Source organism: Elephantulus edwardii, unplaced genomic scaffold, assembly GCF_000299155.1.
Source record: "Elephantulus edwardii isolate Elephantulus edwardi_28Jun2011 unplaced genomic scaffold, EleEdw1.0 scaffold00044, whole genome shotgun sequence".
In the NCBI taxonomy this organism is placed as follows: domain Eukaryota; kingdom Metazoa; phylum Chordata; class Mammalia; order Macroscelidea; family Macroscelididae; genus Elephantulus; species Elephantulus edwardii.
The window spans coordinates 17,952,803-17,968,884 of NW_006399794.1; the positions used below are offsets into that span (position 1 = coordinate 17,952,803).

General features: G+C 50.1%; 1 protein-coding gene across 1 annotated transcript in view; it reads right to left on the reverse strand.

The window, feature by feature from the left end:
- Nucleotides 1-14,332, reverse strand: part of ARRB1 (arrestin, beta 1) — a 110,742-nt gene extending 96,410 nt beyond the window's left edge. Inside the window, exon 1 of the mRNA XM_006885584.1 lies at nucleotides 14,242-14,332. Coding sequence (XP_006885646.1) covers nucleotides 14,242-14,261 — 20 coding nt within the window. The 5' untranslated portion in view covers nucleotides 14,262-14,332. The remainder of the gene's footprint in view (nucleotides 1-14,241) is intronic.
- Nucleotides 14,333-16,082: the final 1,750 nt, after the last annotated feature.

Below are 16,082 nucleotides of genomic sequence, written 5' to 3' on the forward strand. Positions count from 1 at the left end.
AGAGCAGGGTTTAGGGCTGTTGTGCATAGGGTCGCTATGAGTCGCAAACGACTCAACGGCACATAACAACAACAACAACAACATATAATATGGTATAGACAGTTTTGAAAAATGTGTACATTTTCATTTTCAGTGTCCGTTTCACTTGTTTTCTGTTCCTGGTCCACACCATGACTGTGTGCCAGCCCCACATATAACGGGAGATTTAAGAGATATGAGACGCAGGAAACAGACAAGACACCAGCTCACGGCAACACAACATGCAGATCGTGCAGGCCTGCGAGGTATTAACGTACTAAGGAGGGGGTTCATTGAGCCTGAGTGGGGAGCAGAGTCAAGGGAAGGCTCCACAAAAGGGGCCACGTGCTGAGAGCACTTGAAATGAACCCAGCACAAGGTGTTCAATGGAACTGCGTGGAGGTGACTTCAAAACCAACTTTAAAATATAGGTTAGCTTTCACTTGTCAGAAGAAGGCTATTCCGGTAAAGAGAGCCATTCAAGCAAATGCACAGAGGAGAGGAAAACACAAAACCTATTGAGGAACATCTAAAAAAAGTCAGCGTAGCCAGAGCTGGCTGGGTAGTAACAGAACGGGGAAACCAGCATGGGAAGAACATGCAGGGCAGATCACGGTGGCTTCAAATGCCACCTAAACAAAGTAGACCTGCCTAGAGGAGGGTGGGGTTTGAAGTCTGCTCTGATGCAAATTTCAGGAAGATTACTCATGTTTGGTAAAACAGAGGGTCAGTGGAGGAGAAGGCCGTTCACAAGGTGGGCTGACACAGTGGCTCACAACACGGGTTCAACCATAGCAACAGTTACACGGATGGTACAGGACTGAGCAGTGCTTTGCTCTGTTGTACACAGGATCGCTTGACAGCACCAAACAATGTTCAATAAGAGGCTCAGGGATGGGTTGGAGGGTTTAGACCGAGCAAAGGGATACAAGCTAGACTATTACAGCAGTCAGCCGCACCAGGAAGGGAAATTGAACTGAGTCAGTGGGAGAGTGGAAGCGGGGAAGAAAGCACCCTGGGAACTGTATGCAGCACCATCCAGGGGAGTGTCCCAAGCTCGGGCTACCCCAGAGCTCAGCACACTCTGACATAAATCCATGGAAGCTGGAGCCAGGGTCCGTGGAGTGGGCCAGTCTGTGGCCTGCATCAAGGTCTGGGAGTGGTTCATAGTTCTTTCTTCAAACGTTCCTCCTGTTAGAAATTCACTCTGATCCTACTAGTCTGTCAAAACAGGAACCATCAGAGATTGCTGGACTGTTTTAAATACGTACATTGTGTGACTGCTGCCGCTGCTGCTGCTGAAAAGTCAGCCCTCAAATTAATATGAGAGATGAACTGTGCACACGGACCACTTGATTATGGTGTGTAATCACCTTTGTAATTTTTAGGATATTAAAAAAAACAAAACAACAACCCTCTTGCAAAATAATTTCTCACTGAGTGTTATTACACATGGTTCCTTCCACGACTCTGGGGCCGCCCAGACCAATAATAAAACTAAACATTTGGTGAGCCCTGCTAATGTGCTAGACATTTTCATTAACACAGATACAACAGAGGAAGGATGGAAATTTTACTTCCAGAAGTAGGAAAATTCTCCCATACATACAGAGCTATGAGTACAGGAGAGATAAGACACCCAGCCCTCACCTTTGGGCACTCAGTGTTCCCAGAGACAGCTCTCAGGGTTACACAACCCTCAGAGTTACACAGACCCTGGGGCCTCTGAGCAGCCCCAAACCTGTCAGAGCTGCTTCTCTTAGGACATGGTTTCCTATTTTGCATCCATTGACTCCTCTGCTCACAACAAGAAATCTGTGGGATCCCCTTTGTGCCCCCTACCCTTCCCACACTGGAAAGACCCCAGTTTTCCGATGATGAGTTAACTGGCCCAAATCCTTCACTCTTGTGCTATATGGCAGAATTTCATTTTCCATGCTCAATGTTTAAGTTCAGCACAGTTTGTGCTCCCAAAACACCTCTTACTGCAGCAGGTGAACTATGTGGCATGTGGTTGGTTCTCAAGTGTCCAAGTAGGGAAAGCAGTCAGTCCTGGACAAAAATATCACACATCCACAATGAGTGACACCCCTAGTGTACCCCAAATTCACCTTCACCTGCTCAGGTAGCCCTCTTTGGAGGAGTTACCTCTGACCCTTAACTTCCTCTGCTCTCAATAGAAACTGACCCCCTTCCTCCTATAGGGAGCAATGGGTTGTGCTGCCAACTCCAAAGGCAAGTAGTTCAAATCCACCAGCTCCTCCATGGGATAAGGATGGGAAATCTCGTGTGTGATTTGCAACCTCTGAAAAACCCCTGGAGGGTCAGCTATGAATTAGTTCTGATTTGACAGCAATGAAAGAGAGAGAGGAGATAGACTTTATTTAATTGTAATGATCCATTTCCTCATAAACCCTTCCCTCCAAACCCAAGACTTTTTGTTTTCTCCCCTTCATAGCTCCAGTGCTTTATACAGTACCTAAATGGGGTAGATTCTCTGAGAAGTACAAGCTCTTGGAATGTCTGTAGAACAGGGGTGACCGAGTGGACAGGACATAGACTAACTCTGCAAACTCAGCCCGGAAGGTTCCAGAGATGCTGTTCCAGGTCATGTTCTCTGTCATCATACCATATCCCAGATGGTCCAGCTCCCAAGCCCCAGGAAAGTGTTAGGTGGGAGACAGAAGTGGCTCTTAAGTCACCGCCTCACAAGGAGAGAAACTGGAGAGGACCAGGTGACGTCAGAGGATGTGCCTTAAGTGGCAGTACGGGCCTGGCACACAGCAAGCTACTGGAGAAGTTCTCATGGAACAGATTGAAAAATGCTGGCTATTTGTTCCTCTGGCTGCAGAGAGGCCAGCTTCCCTCTGGGAGCAGTTTGCAAGCAAATTATCTCAGAACAGAGCCTGTTTCCTCTAATGAAGCTTCTCCCTTTGCAGCTCTGCTCCCAGGAGTGTGGGAAGGAGAGGGGGGAGGCAGTGCTCAGAGCCAACCCCAGTGACCTGTACTAGGGAAGCACACAGCTTGCCCGGGAAAGGAGTGGGCAACATGGACCAACCCCTTTCTCAAACAGGAGGATGGTCACAATGACCTTTAGGGCCTAGGAATTCTAAGCCAAGCACCGCCTCCTCCAAGGCCCCTCTGGGGAGGAACGGAGCTGGGAGTCATGCTGTGTTATGTAACCAGCTTCCTTGGAGTCAGAGGCCCTGGCTTGTCACAGCCCAGTGCTCTGCTTGGGGAGCTGAGGAAAGGGGAGGGGTCTCTCTTTCCTCCTTCTCTGTGTCTCCTCCAGACCTCCATGGACCTCTGCAGCAGCCACTGCTTGCTAAGTGCCCAAGCTCCACGCAGGCACCTCCCACCCGGGGCTGGGAACCAGGAAGGGCTGTTGTTTCCTGAGTGTGTGAAACAGTGGTCCCCTGTCTTCCCTGGCAGATAACCAGGCTCTAGACTCCACATCCGGGAGTGGGGGCTTAGGGAGAGAGGGCCAGGTCAGGATGCCAAGACCCTCCACAGCTATGGGCTTCCCACTCCCCAAGTTCACCCCACTCCCTCCTAGAGAATTGCCATGCATGAGGGGTCCAAAGCTAGGGGACAGGACCACCCCAGCCACCTCCCAGCAACTGGGCAACCTTACTTCTCTTTCCTGCTGTCATCTGAGCTTCTCCTCTGCTCAGTAGCTTCCCAATCCCTGAGGTCCAGCTGTGTGTACACAGAGAAGGGGTGCAAAGAGGAGAGGATGAGGAAGAGGTAGGGGCAGAAACGGAGCTCCACGTCTTAGATAGTGAGTCTTTGCATTTAGCTTTTATCCTGTGAGGAGCCCTGTGCTACACCTGCTAAATCTTCACAACAGCCTCATCTGGTGGGTGATACTATTACACTCATTTCCCAAATGAGATCATTGAGGCCCAGAGAGTTTAAGACTCTTGCTCAACATCACTGACCAAGTCAACAGCAGACCTAACTGCAAAGCCAGATCTGGCTCTAAAATCCATCTTCACACTCTTCCCACGCCCTGCAGGTGCTACCTGGGAAACTCCTAAACAGATGTAAAAAAGATCTGGCAAGCTTTGGAAGAATTGCTTACTGCTGAAGCTGGTTTGGGAGCCACAAGACAATTATGATGGTAGGGTTAGAGTAGGGCACAGTCAGGGTCCGAGGGCAAGTTGTCCACATGGAGGAGGGGAGGTGACCTTAGCCACCACCACCAACAGTCTTTTCCCATAACTGGTCTGTAGTAACTGAGCCTCGGGCTAGATGAGACTGTACATTATCTGTCCTCTGGTTGGCTGCTAGAGGCCAGCTGTCTGGCTACACCCATGTGCCTCTGTTTACCCTTTCTTCTTCCAGCTGTAAGGCAAAGAAGGAAAGGATTCTGCTTAACACATGAAGAAACTGAAGCCCAAAGAAAGGAAGTGATATGTTGCCCAAGGTAGCACAGGAATAGCAATGAAGTAATGGCAGTCCAGTAGTTTGGTCAGAGACCCTGCCTTTCATCATCTCACTGGGTCCTGTTTCCTTATGGCCTTTGCTCTGCATTTGTCTACCTGTCTCTCTCCCCCTGCTTCCCTTTCCACACTCCACTCCACAGTCTGAGTCTCTAATTCTTCCCAATCACTCTCCCTCTCACATGTCCTCCAAGCCACACTACCTCTACCTCTCTTTCCTCCACTTCAGGCCAGAGAGCAGTTCTTGGGTGGTTTAATTAGTTGATTATGACCACAGCCTGCTGGAACTGGTGTCCAGAGCTCAGTCCCCACTAATTAGGTTGGTTCTGAGCACTTGCCCAGGAAACCAATGGGGAGTTCTGTGCACTGTTGGCGGAGGGAGGGCTCTCTGGCTGCATAAAGAGCTCTTTGATCACCACTGGGTCATTAGAAGCCCTGGTCCCCTCCTCAGGACAGGTCAGACCACACTAGGCACACTGAAGCCAGACCGAGATGTCTATCCTCAAGAGAGGAATCCCTACTCTCCCACACCTAGTGAATCTTTGAGGTTGACAATTCACAGTGATGAGCTCTTTGAGTCGTCTGGGGCCAGGGGGGAAGGTAGTTCCTGGACCTGGGTTTTTATTCACGATCCTTTCAAGATTCAACTCAAGTATTACCTCCTCCAGGAAATCCTTTCGTCTCCAGGTTGCTGGGGCCCTTCCTCTGGGCTCCCACCACCTCTTGCAATCTCTTCACTCCCTCATCTGATTAACATAGATTAGAGGCTAATTAGCCTAATGGTTAAGATCTAAGGAGAACCAGATTTCCTGGTTTCAAATGCCAGCTCACATCTCTGTGTAGGATTTGGACTCAGAGAGAAGTCAGGCTGGCATTCTAAACTGGGGGAGAAGCAGGAGGAAGGCACAGCAGCTCAAAGGCGTCACCAATCCCCTTGTCAAGCAGCTCTGATTATCAGAAAACGAATTCTCCTAGCAAGGAACTGTCAGTCATCCAAAGGCTCTTGCTTTATGGTTCATCAAGAATAATCCAATTCCCGTGGCTCTGGGCCACTTTTAGATATTTTGGAATCAGTAATGATGTCCTATCGTTCTTATTAGCTATATTAGCTCCTACTTCCCTCCATATATCTTCTCTCAGGGAAACACCTACATTCAGCTTCCTTCACTTAGCAAATATTTACAGAGCTCAGTGCATGCCAGGTCTGCACAGGTGCTGGGAACAAGAAGCCTAAGACCAGGTGTCCTTGAGGAGTTCCAGGCATCAGAGAGAGAACATCACAATTGTACAAATAACTGGGCTCCAGGCAGGAAAGGAGGAGCAAATGTTGTGCGAGGGGGAAAAGAGTGTGGAGAGTCCACAAAGCACTTGCAGATACAAGAAAGCTACTTGGAGGAGGTGGTTGCATGTGATTCAGGCCTTGAAGGACAGAAAGGACATTATGTATGGTCAAATGTGCTAGTTGTTGTTGTTAGGCATCACTGAGCCAACTCAAAGTTGACCCTCTGATGGGCTTTCAGAGGCAGTAAATTGCAAGGTAGTTGATGGCCCATTTGTCTCCCATGGAGCAGCTGGTGGATTCGAACAGCGTGCCTTTGGATTGACAGTGCCACTCCCAACTATATAATGAGGTCCAACAATAACAGGCTGGTACTGAGCCCTATGGGGTTTCATACATATACCAAACAGGGTCCCTGCTGGCAGCATAGACTTTCACAGTCTAGTGAGAGAGGCAGACTCAATAAGAGGCTATCCGAAGAACTAACACATAGCACTGACCACACACCAGGGACCAATTACAAGGAAGCTGGTTTGAATCCACCAGCTGCTCTGCACAAGAAAGTGGAGCAATCTCCTCTCATGTAATTTACAGGCTCCGAAAACTCACTCGAGGGTCAGCTATGAGTTGGTTGTGATCCCACAGCACAACATCCTCACAACAACCCGGCATGAGCACAATTAGAATTGACATTTTACAAATGAGAGACCTCCAGCATAGAAAGGGTTAAATAACCAGTAGCCCAGGTAGGAACTGGCAGAGCTGGGGTTTGAAACCTGGAAATCTGGGTCTTACTGCATCTTAACCACTAGGCTAACCAGCCTCCTGTCTGTGCTAATCAGATGGTGGAGTCTTTAGCCACAGGGATGACAGGAAGTGCTGGGAGCACAGAGGAAGGACCCCATAAAGCCCAGCGACTCGGAGAAGGCTTCCTGAAGGAGGGAATCTCTGAGCTAAATCCTGTCCTGAAAGGCAGAAGGAGGGTGTCCACATGACACAAACAGCCTGAGTCTAACGAAACTATGGAGGACCTTCTGGTTCTCAGTTATGTGATGTTCCCAGAGTAGCAGGATAAGAGCCCAGAAGTGGGGTGCTGCTGACTGGAGGACCTGATCTCACGGGAGACAGCACCACTCTCTCTCAGAGTTGCCTTCTCCTTGGTCTTCAGCATCCCCATTTCACCCTCGCAGGGCTCAGTAGTCTCCCTCTGCGGCAGGTGCCTGAGCTGCCCAATCCATACACACTCCTGGCCTCCCAAAATAAAGCTTATCCTTCAACTAGCAGAATGCAGGGGAAGGGTGACTCAGAGAGAAGGGCGTCACACATGCTGGCTGTCTGACTGGGCTTCCAGAAGGACACCAGGACCCAGAGAGGACAACTGCTGAGCCCAAGGTCACACAGAAATGAGTAATCATGAGTGCATATCTCTGAATGCTCCAGAAAGTGTATTCCAATAGTTCCTGGCCCACGTCCCTTGACCCTTTGTCAATAATGTGTCCATGACCAGCAGGACGATCTTCGGGGCCAGAGGCCTACAGACCCAACACAGTAGACCACCTGCCTCATCCAGACCTGCATCCACTCGGAGCCCTAACAGTGTAGTTCTTGGACCTCTGGGTGAACCGTGCAAAGCAGATGAGCAGGCAGGATGTTGAATCTGCTTCCTATTGGCTGACAGTGGCCCACTGAACCTCATCCTGCTCAAAGCTCTTTACACCAGCAGACTCTCTTTCTCGGGGGACTCTGTAAGCCTTGGTCTCACCCCACAGCCAAGACCAGCCAGAGACACACCAACAGTGCTCAGTTGCTGTAGTGACCTTCGTAACATAGAACGCCAAGGACCTGTCTGCTAGGTCTGCAAGGACCTGGCCTCCTAGGACCCTGGTCTGGCATGAAGTCTACTGGGAAGGAACAAACAGTCCTTTTGAATTAATTAGGACTAAAGATGGGACCAGTCCCAGGGAGAGGGAGGCCTGTCTCCTGAGAGATGACCCAGCTAGGGCTTCATAGGGAAGGAGAGAGGGTGCAGGGACAACAGAGTCTTTGTTTCCCTCTCAAAGGCAGCTACCCTGTCCTGTTCTATTTACTAAGATTCAAGCCACCCCTGGACCAGACTCACCCTGCACTCACAGGGTGAGGAGGAAGGGTGCCCAGGAAGCATTTGATATCACACCTGTTCTAGTCTAGGCCCTACTTTCGGGAGCCCCCACTCTGCTATGGAGAATGGCTCCCACCTGCAGACACTGTTTGAGATGGAGGCACAGGAACCTACCTTCAAAAGAACCCCGTCTGATGAGAGAGAAGTAACCCCCCCTTTCACAATCACTAATCTGATAGTGAACGTATGACTTGACCCATCAGTTTCCAATCAGATAAAAGAAACATCCCCTCTTAGAAATCCTCAGGCTGATGAGGGAGAGACATTCTGATAGACTTCCCAGTCTGATGGAAGAGCAATGATCTCCTCCCCCAGCATCCAGTCTAATGATATTTCACCCAGTAGGAAACACGGCTTCCCTTCACCCTTAGAATTACCCCCAATGTAATGCAAAAGACCTAATTTCAGTACGGAGGAAGACACTGGCCTAAGAGCATAGGCAATGGAGAAAAGGGGTGTAGTCCAAACCTCAGCAAACTTCTGCCAGGCATCTCCTGTGGACTTGCAGGTGCTTAATGGAGCAACCGCTGTAAATAAAAATAGCCCAGAACCACGAGGAGCTCACGGCTGCAGACAAAGACCTCTGGGTGTGAATAAATGAATTAAAAATTACCAAGGGAGCTCCACTGTTCCAGCCCCCAGGCCTGCTTGCCTGAGGTACACGTGCTTTTTTGGCCTTCCCTTGCAATCATGCACCTGTATCCAGGATTTGCACCTGTGCAGAGGCTCCTCCTCCTGTCCACAACACCTCCACCACCACCACCACCATGCCCCCCACACACCCCCCTAGGTCCTCCTTATGCTCACGGTTCACCTCTTCCAGGAAGCCTTCCCTAAGATTCCCAGCCAAGGCTAGAAGCTTCTCCTCCTTCCAAACCCCAGCACAGTGCATGTCTTACCTGCCATGTCCCACTGTGGGCCATGAGCTCATACTGTAGCTCACACTGCCCACAGTGTGGCATGAGCGCACGCTCATTCACTCATCAGGATCTTTGGAACCTAGTCTAGAAGGATTGCAGGGCCAAAGGTAAAGAAGGGGCAGATAGATGATTCTGAATCACTTCATTCCAAGACTCCATACCTCTCCTTCAAAAAGCCCACAGCCACCTTCAAATAAGCAGAAAATAGAGTCCTCACTCTGCTCTCACTACTCCATGCAAATCCCTCTCACCTCAGCGCCTGCTTCTGGTTGAATTCCAGAGGCCTTCCTCAATTTCATTCTCTGTTGGTCCTTCCCTGCTTTGGTTCCCAGGACACACAGTCTCCCCTCAAATGCCTCCTACCTCTCCAGATGCACCTTCTTCAGCTCCTATCAGACTTTGTATCTGCTCCACCCTCGGCATCTTGCCCTCCAAGGCCCCACTGTCCCTGACTGTGCTCTTTTCATACTCTATGCATTGGGGAAATCCTACTCTTCAAATTTCCAAAGAGCAAGGATGTTAGTTTAAAGATTAAGGTGCACCTGATCCGAGCTATGGCATTCTAATTGCATCCTATGCATCTGAAAGTTGAATAATAACTAAAGAAGACTGAAGAAGAATAAATGCCTTTGAATTGTGGCGTTGGCAAAGAATATTGAACACCCCATGGACTGCCAAAAGAACAAACAAATCTGTGTTGAAGGAGATACAACCAGAGTGTTCTTTACACGTAGGAATAGTGAAACTGTATCTCACTTACTTTGGGGATATTTTCAGGAGGAACCAATCCTCCTGAATAACAATATTATGCTGGGAAAAATGGAAGGTCAGAGAAAGAGAGGAAGACCCTCCACAAGCTGACTGATGCCCTGACTACCACAATGGACCTGAGAGTGACAGAGATTGTGAGGCTGGTGCAGGACTGGGCCAGGTTCAGATCTGCTGTTCACAACTCTGAATCCCCACCTCCCATCCTGACACCTACCTTGAGGTCCAGACCACTGATCCAGATGCCGCATATATTTTCCCCAGCAGTCTAATGCTGACTGCCCGGGCTCTTCACTAACCTGCCCTTCACTGAGGGTCCTAGTGAGGTGGTCAGCATGGTTACTCTGCAGAGGATATTAGTGGAGGGTAGTCTGATAGAGGCAGGAGGCCCTGATCCCCAGTCTGTTCCCCTCCATCACCACAGCCTGGAAGTCAGCCCTAGATGTCAAGACTCAGGAGCTCTTGAAACTCATGCCAATGAGAAGTTCCCAAGTTGGAAGAGCACTGGCTGTTGGGAAGTCTGAAGCACAGAGGCCAGCCTGGAATTAGGGGTCAGAGATAGTGGGCCAGGCTCACTGATGCTGCTCCTAGCATCCCCAGAGCAGCTCTGGCCAAAGTCACAGGATATCCCCATGTTCCAGCCAAGAGGGGTCACACAGGACATAATTGCCAAGAGAGACAGCAGCCAAGGACCACAGAGAGCTGGTAATTGCACAGCTTCATCCCTTCCACCATCTCCCCCTCTCCCAGAAAACAGAATTCATAAACATCTGCAGGAAAAGAACATCACTTCATCCTACTGCTTCTTAGAAAGCTCCTCCCATTGTCTAAATCCGATCCTTCATGCTATCATTTGAATCGAGGGAAACACCACTGAAGGAATGCACAATTTGAAATCAGGGGTGAAGTAGGAGGCCATCAGTGAGGCAGACAAGCCCCTTATTTTGGGGCTAAAGGGTGGAACTTCAGAGAGTTCTGTAGGCAGACAGGCAAATGACAGTGGATAAACTACCTTGCCACTCCTAGTCTGTTCCCCATCTATAAAATGGGAACCACCATCCCTGTTTTTATAAGATTATTAGGAGAATCAAATGAGATTATGTATATAAACCTCCTGACTCACATCAGAGTCCTAGAACAGGTCCAGTCAGCCTGCAGGGTTGATTGAAGAATTCTACTTCCTCAGTATTCTATGATGATGATGATGATGATGATGTCAAATCGGATCTGACTGGTATAGGAGGAGATTGCCTCTCCTTCTCCAGCAGAGCATCTGGTGGATTCGAACCACAGTATTTCTTTTCTATTCTGCCTTTCCCACAGTCTTAGTTCAGATCCCATCTTCTCTAGGGTTCCTCTCCAGCCTGCTCACCATGCACATGCTTCCGACCTTCCCCTCCCATCAATCCCCCTCATTGCTCCCAAAGGCATCTCTCTGAGCCTAAAACCTGCTCCTGTGCCTCCCCTGCTTCAATCTTCTCTGAATGACTGTCCACTTCAGGAGAAAAGCCTCTCTCCTTTGTTTGGCATTCCAGGCTGTGGGTGAGTGGCTTGTGCTTACCTTGTAAGGCACATTCATCATCCCAGCCCAGCCTTGATGTCGCACATGTGCTTTATACCTCCAATCCTCCACACATCTGCCCCCTCGGCTGGGAATGCTGACTGAAGTATCCTACCCTTTTGGCCTGGCCCTATCCTTGTAAAGGAACTCAGTAGCCCCGGTGCTATCTCTTTCCTAGGAAAACTTCCTTTCCCACGGCCCCTGCCAAATCAAGGCCAGGAGGCTTTCCAAAACCTCTCAGAGCACTTATCACCTTGCATTAAAATCACCTGCTTTGCAGGTAGAGTAGAATTGGCTGTGTCTGAAACCCAGGCCCTGGCACTCAGAAGGCTTTTGGTCAGAATTTGCTGAATGAATATATGATTGTTCACAGAGCACCTGCTACAGCAACCTTCATCCTGTCTGCCCTGTAATCATCCTATTCAAGAATTGGTCTCGTCCCTTCTTTCTCCCATCCTGAGAATTCCTAGAAGGCAGTGGCCATTTCTGAACAATTGTTATTGCTACTTTAACATATGTCTGCAGTCTGAAGCAGAGGGTTGGATGTGATCATTCTAAGTCGTAAAGTAGAATCTTATGCTTACAAAACAACACAGTATACAGACTGTTATTGATTTTTGCTTCTTTCTTCCAAATTTCTCAGGAAACCTGTTTGGAAAGAGGGATATGAGCCTCCTGGGGGGAACAGGGACGTCATTAAGTGACATTTAGCCAGGTCTTTCCTCCAACTCAAGCAGTGCCATCTTTCCTGTTTAGTGAACTCAGTAAGTACAAGAAATTTACACAACCAATTTGCAAATGGGAAAATTGAGGTCCAGAAAGATGAAGACAGTCGTTCAAAGTCCTCAAGGTTCTACAGTAAACTGGAGGCAGGGCAAGGGGAGTTATGGAAGAAGCCCTGGCCCCAGAGGTGAGCCCGAAAGCTTCCCTTTGGGGCCTGGCTACTCATGTAACCCCATCCTGCTGACGGTCTAGGTGAGCAGGGATGCAAAGGCACTGCTCCCCAAGTCACCATGAGACAAAGCCAGGCCCAAGATGGTATGAGTCACCTGGCCATGATGCGGCACAGGCAGAATGAAGGAGAGGAGTTGTGTCTTCAGACACCCACCATGCTCTGCAGGGAGAGGAGTCAGACCTCTGTCCAGGTGCCATGCACCCTCCTGTTGAGGACAGACCCCTTGACCACAGTGTTGGCCAGGCACACTACAGTGGGGAATAGCCACCAAGGTGAATGCAGATGCTTGATGACCTCTGCAGCCTCCCCCACAAACTTGAGTCCCACACACAGAGCAAGGTACTCCGAGTACTCTAGCTCCCAAACCCAGGGCCCTGAAAGGGTCTGTCAGTGGCTAAAAGAGAGTCACAGAGAAATGGAACAGGTGGGTTCCAGGGTCTGCTCTACCTCTTGCTTCTCTTGACCTTAAGCAAGTCAGGTGACTTCTCTAATGTTCCACTTCATCTTCCGGAAAACAGGAAGAAGAACATGAACCTTCTGGAAGAGCTGTCAGAAGGATGGTCGAGAAGCAAATACTAGGAGAAATGATCTTTGTGCCTCAGTTTCTTTTACTGGAAAATGGAAATAATTTATGCTGTGTTTCAGGAGACAGTAGCTGAGAAACTGCTTTGCCAGTGGTCCTGGAATGTGACAACACTAGTGTGATTTCTCTCTAATTCGTTATGCTAGCTCCTTCTGAGGATATGAAAAGATGTTTTTGACACACACCCTCCTCCTGGCCATACTGTCCCTAGTACACAGTAGGCTCTCAATAAACAATTGTTGGAAACAAGGAGAGGTGGAGGGTGAAAGAGAGAAGGAGGGAGAATTGAGACTCAAGAACAGGAGAGATTTAAAAATACAGAAATTGAAAATGAGGGATTTGCAAAAAAAAAAAAGTTAAAAGAAAGAGACTAGAGACAGGCTTCAATTAGAAGCTAATGGGATAGGAAGAGTAATGAGAATAAAAGTAGAGTGATAAAGCTGAACATCAGACCAGAGTGGCTCCCACGGGCCACCTTGCAAGCCCCACCTCCCTTTTGCCCCAGTTTCCCGTTTCAGAGGCTCAGGCTCTCCCTTTCCTAGTTGAATCTTCAAGCATAGATTCCTATGAAGACAGGAGCCCCTCTCTCCACTCTTAGCTCAAGCGGGACCCTGGTCAGTCAGTTCAGGCTTCAGGAGTTCAGAGGGAAAGGACAGGAGTCCATAAGACCTGTTTTTCCCAGGCTCCAGGCAAGGAGTCCCCACCCTGAGTGATATGTGTGTGTGTGTTTTATTTCTCACCATGTGGGGACTGGAGGGAGTGTGTCAGCAGCCATGTGGTCGGCTGACTATGTCCAGGGGATAGCAGTCTGTGTGGGTCTCACCCTGACATGTGTCTGTGTGGTCACTGTCCATGTAGTCTTGCATTCCGCTGTGCTGGTGAGTGTGCCACCACAGATGCAAGTGGTCCTTGAGGGCGACAACATATGTGTGCCAGAAAAAAATTATTATTACAGTGAGTGGAAGTGACAGTGTGCACGTGTGTGTCACTGCGTGCCAATATGTGTGTGTGTCAGCGTGCACCCCCACATGCAACAGCACAACTGTCAGCATGAATGTGTTAATGAGTGTATACCATTGTGTGTACCAAAGTGAGAGAGGCTGCCATTCTATGTAACGAGTGTGAAGCAGTGAATGTCACTGGTGTGTCAGTATGAGTGTGTCCACATGAGTGTGCCATTGTGTGTCAACCTGCCTTCCATGTGTATCAATGATCTATGTGCTACGTGTCAATGCATGAATGAGTGAAAGAGAGAATGTGTGTGTGTGTGTGTGTGTGTGTGTGTGTGTGTACGCGCGCGCGTGCGTGTGCGCGTGCAAAGAGCCGCGAGCCAGCTGGACAGCCCAGTCTTCACCCTGTGGAAACCCCTACCCACAGTTCCTGCCAGTGACCACGCAAGGGACCTCTGCTGGAGGTGAGCAGGGTCCCATGGAGCCAGGCGTCAGCAGTCCCGGGTGACGCGAGCGCAGAGCCAGAACGCGGAACCCAGCCCTCGCCTGTGCTGTCGCTCAGGCTGCCCCCACCCGCGCTGGCTGAGCGGGCTGCCACACTCACCGTGTCCCTTTGTCGCCCATGGTCTGCGGCGGCCCCAGGGAGGTCCACGGCGTCAGCGTCCCGGCTGGAAAATCCCCGGCCGACAGGAGGAGCGCGGGCCAGCCAGCTCCCGGCTGCCTGCTCCGCCTCCTCCGCTCGCCAGGCCGCCGCCGTCGTCCCCGCCCTCGCCTGGGTCCCCGCCTGCTGCCCAGCAGCGTCGTGCCGTGCAGATCGCGGGCCCTGTGGCCAGGGGCGTGGAGCCGTGCGGGTTGTGTGTGTGCGAGTACACGCCCGCGCGCCCGCGCGCGCACCACCCAGCAAGCCGCCTGGGTAGGGCAGCCTTACGCGTCAGGGCCCCGAGGTCTGCATTTGCGGGTATACACGCGTGTGTGCCCAGCTGTGTGGGTCTATGTGCGTGTAGGAATGCAAGCTGACCTGGGTAGATGTGCAGTAATTGAACGCCAGAGTGTCTGCTGGCGCGGGGCGTGCGCACAGTAGTGTGAGCGAACCTGTTAGGGAATGTGTTTGTGTGACTGGATGGGGTGTGCACGTCTCTATGCAGTTGTGCGTGTGTCGCACCATCGTGGGGGCGAGCGCGCTTCTCGCGCATGCTGGGGACAGCCTTCATGTGTGCTAGTGGCTGGAAGCTGAAGGTCAGCGCACTCCACCTGGTGATCAAGCCCCTAGCAAGTATCCCTGGTGGGAGTAAGGAGACTCTGCATGCCTGGTGTACAGCTCCAGCCCTGCTTGGAGAGATCACACCCAGCCACCCAAGAGGGACAGGAAGAAGGGGTGGGGAGGGCAGGAGAAGCAACCTCCACACTAAGGAACTGAAGATGGTGCAAGAGGGCGGAAGGTGAACGGGGGCGGTAGCAAGAGGAAGCTGTGCTAAAAGGCGATAAGGGGTATGCAAAGGGGTCATAGAGCTGTGTGCCTATGAATAATGGGTTCAAGAAGATTCGTGAGGGCCAGGTCCGCTGCTTGCTGTGGGTGACCCCGGACACCATGCTTTTCAGAGCCAATTTCCAAATCCCTAAGGTGGGAAACACAAGCCCCAAAAAATGTTCATTTGAAAGGATTTTGCTTGTGTTGTGCTGTGCTTCCCCTGACTCCTGGCACACAGTAATCAGTAAATGCCAGCTCACTCCTCTCTAGACTTCCTGGTGTCCAGAGAAATGCTGGCAGGGACCCTGATTTTGCAGGTAGTGAGAGAGCAGGAAGGTCTTTCCCAAGCTAGCTCTGCTGGGATTTGGCTAATTGGCCCTGATGGTTCCCTAATATCAGAGTATTAGTGGGAAGAAAGGAAGCTATCATTTACTCTGATGTGATTGTGGGTCTGTAAACATCTCCTGTAATTATGCTCAGAAGTAGTTATCTATGCTTATTTTATATATAGTTGAATAATGCTGTATTAGTATCATTACTGTCATTATGCCTAGATGGGAGGGCATGACTGATAGGCAGACAGGGTGGTCCAGGGTCAGGGCACTGTTAGGAGGAAGCCAAGTGTGTGGTAAGGCCCAGGACCCTCCTCCAGGTATTGGCCTCTGGGTTCCACCTTCCCCTCCAAAGACTAAAGAAAGGAAAACCCTGCAATTTTTGCAGGACCCAGGGGTCTTGAGAGGAACAAACCAGAGTCCCTCTGTGATATAAAGGTCCATTGTGTGAGCCAGAGAGGACCCTAACAGTGCACACCACAGCTTCTTCACCTGTATGTAATACGCACCTTCAATCAAAGCACATGGTCTCCAGTGGCTCTCCCAGAGCTGATGTCCAAGACTTCTTTGGCTTTAGTTTGAAAATTCAAACTTCTTAATGGTATAAGCATGCAAGGAATACATATATCAGGCCAATTTTTTTTT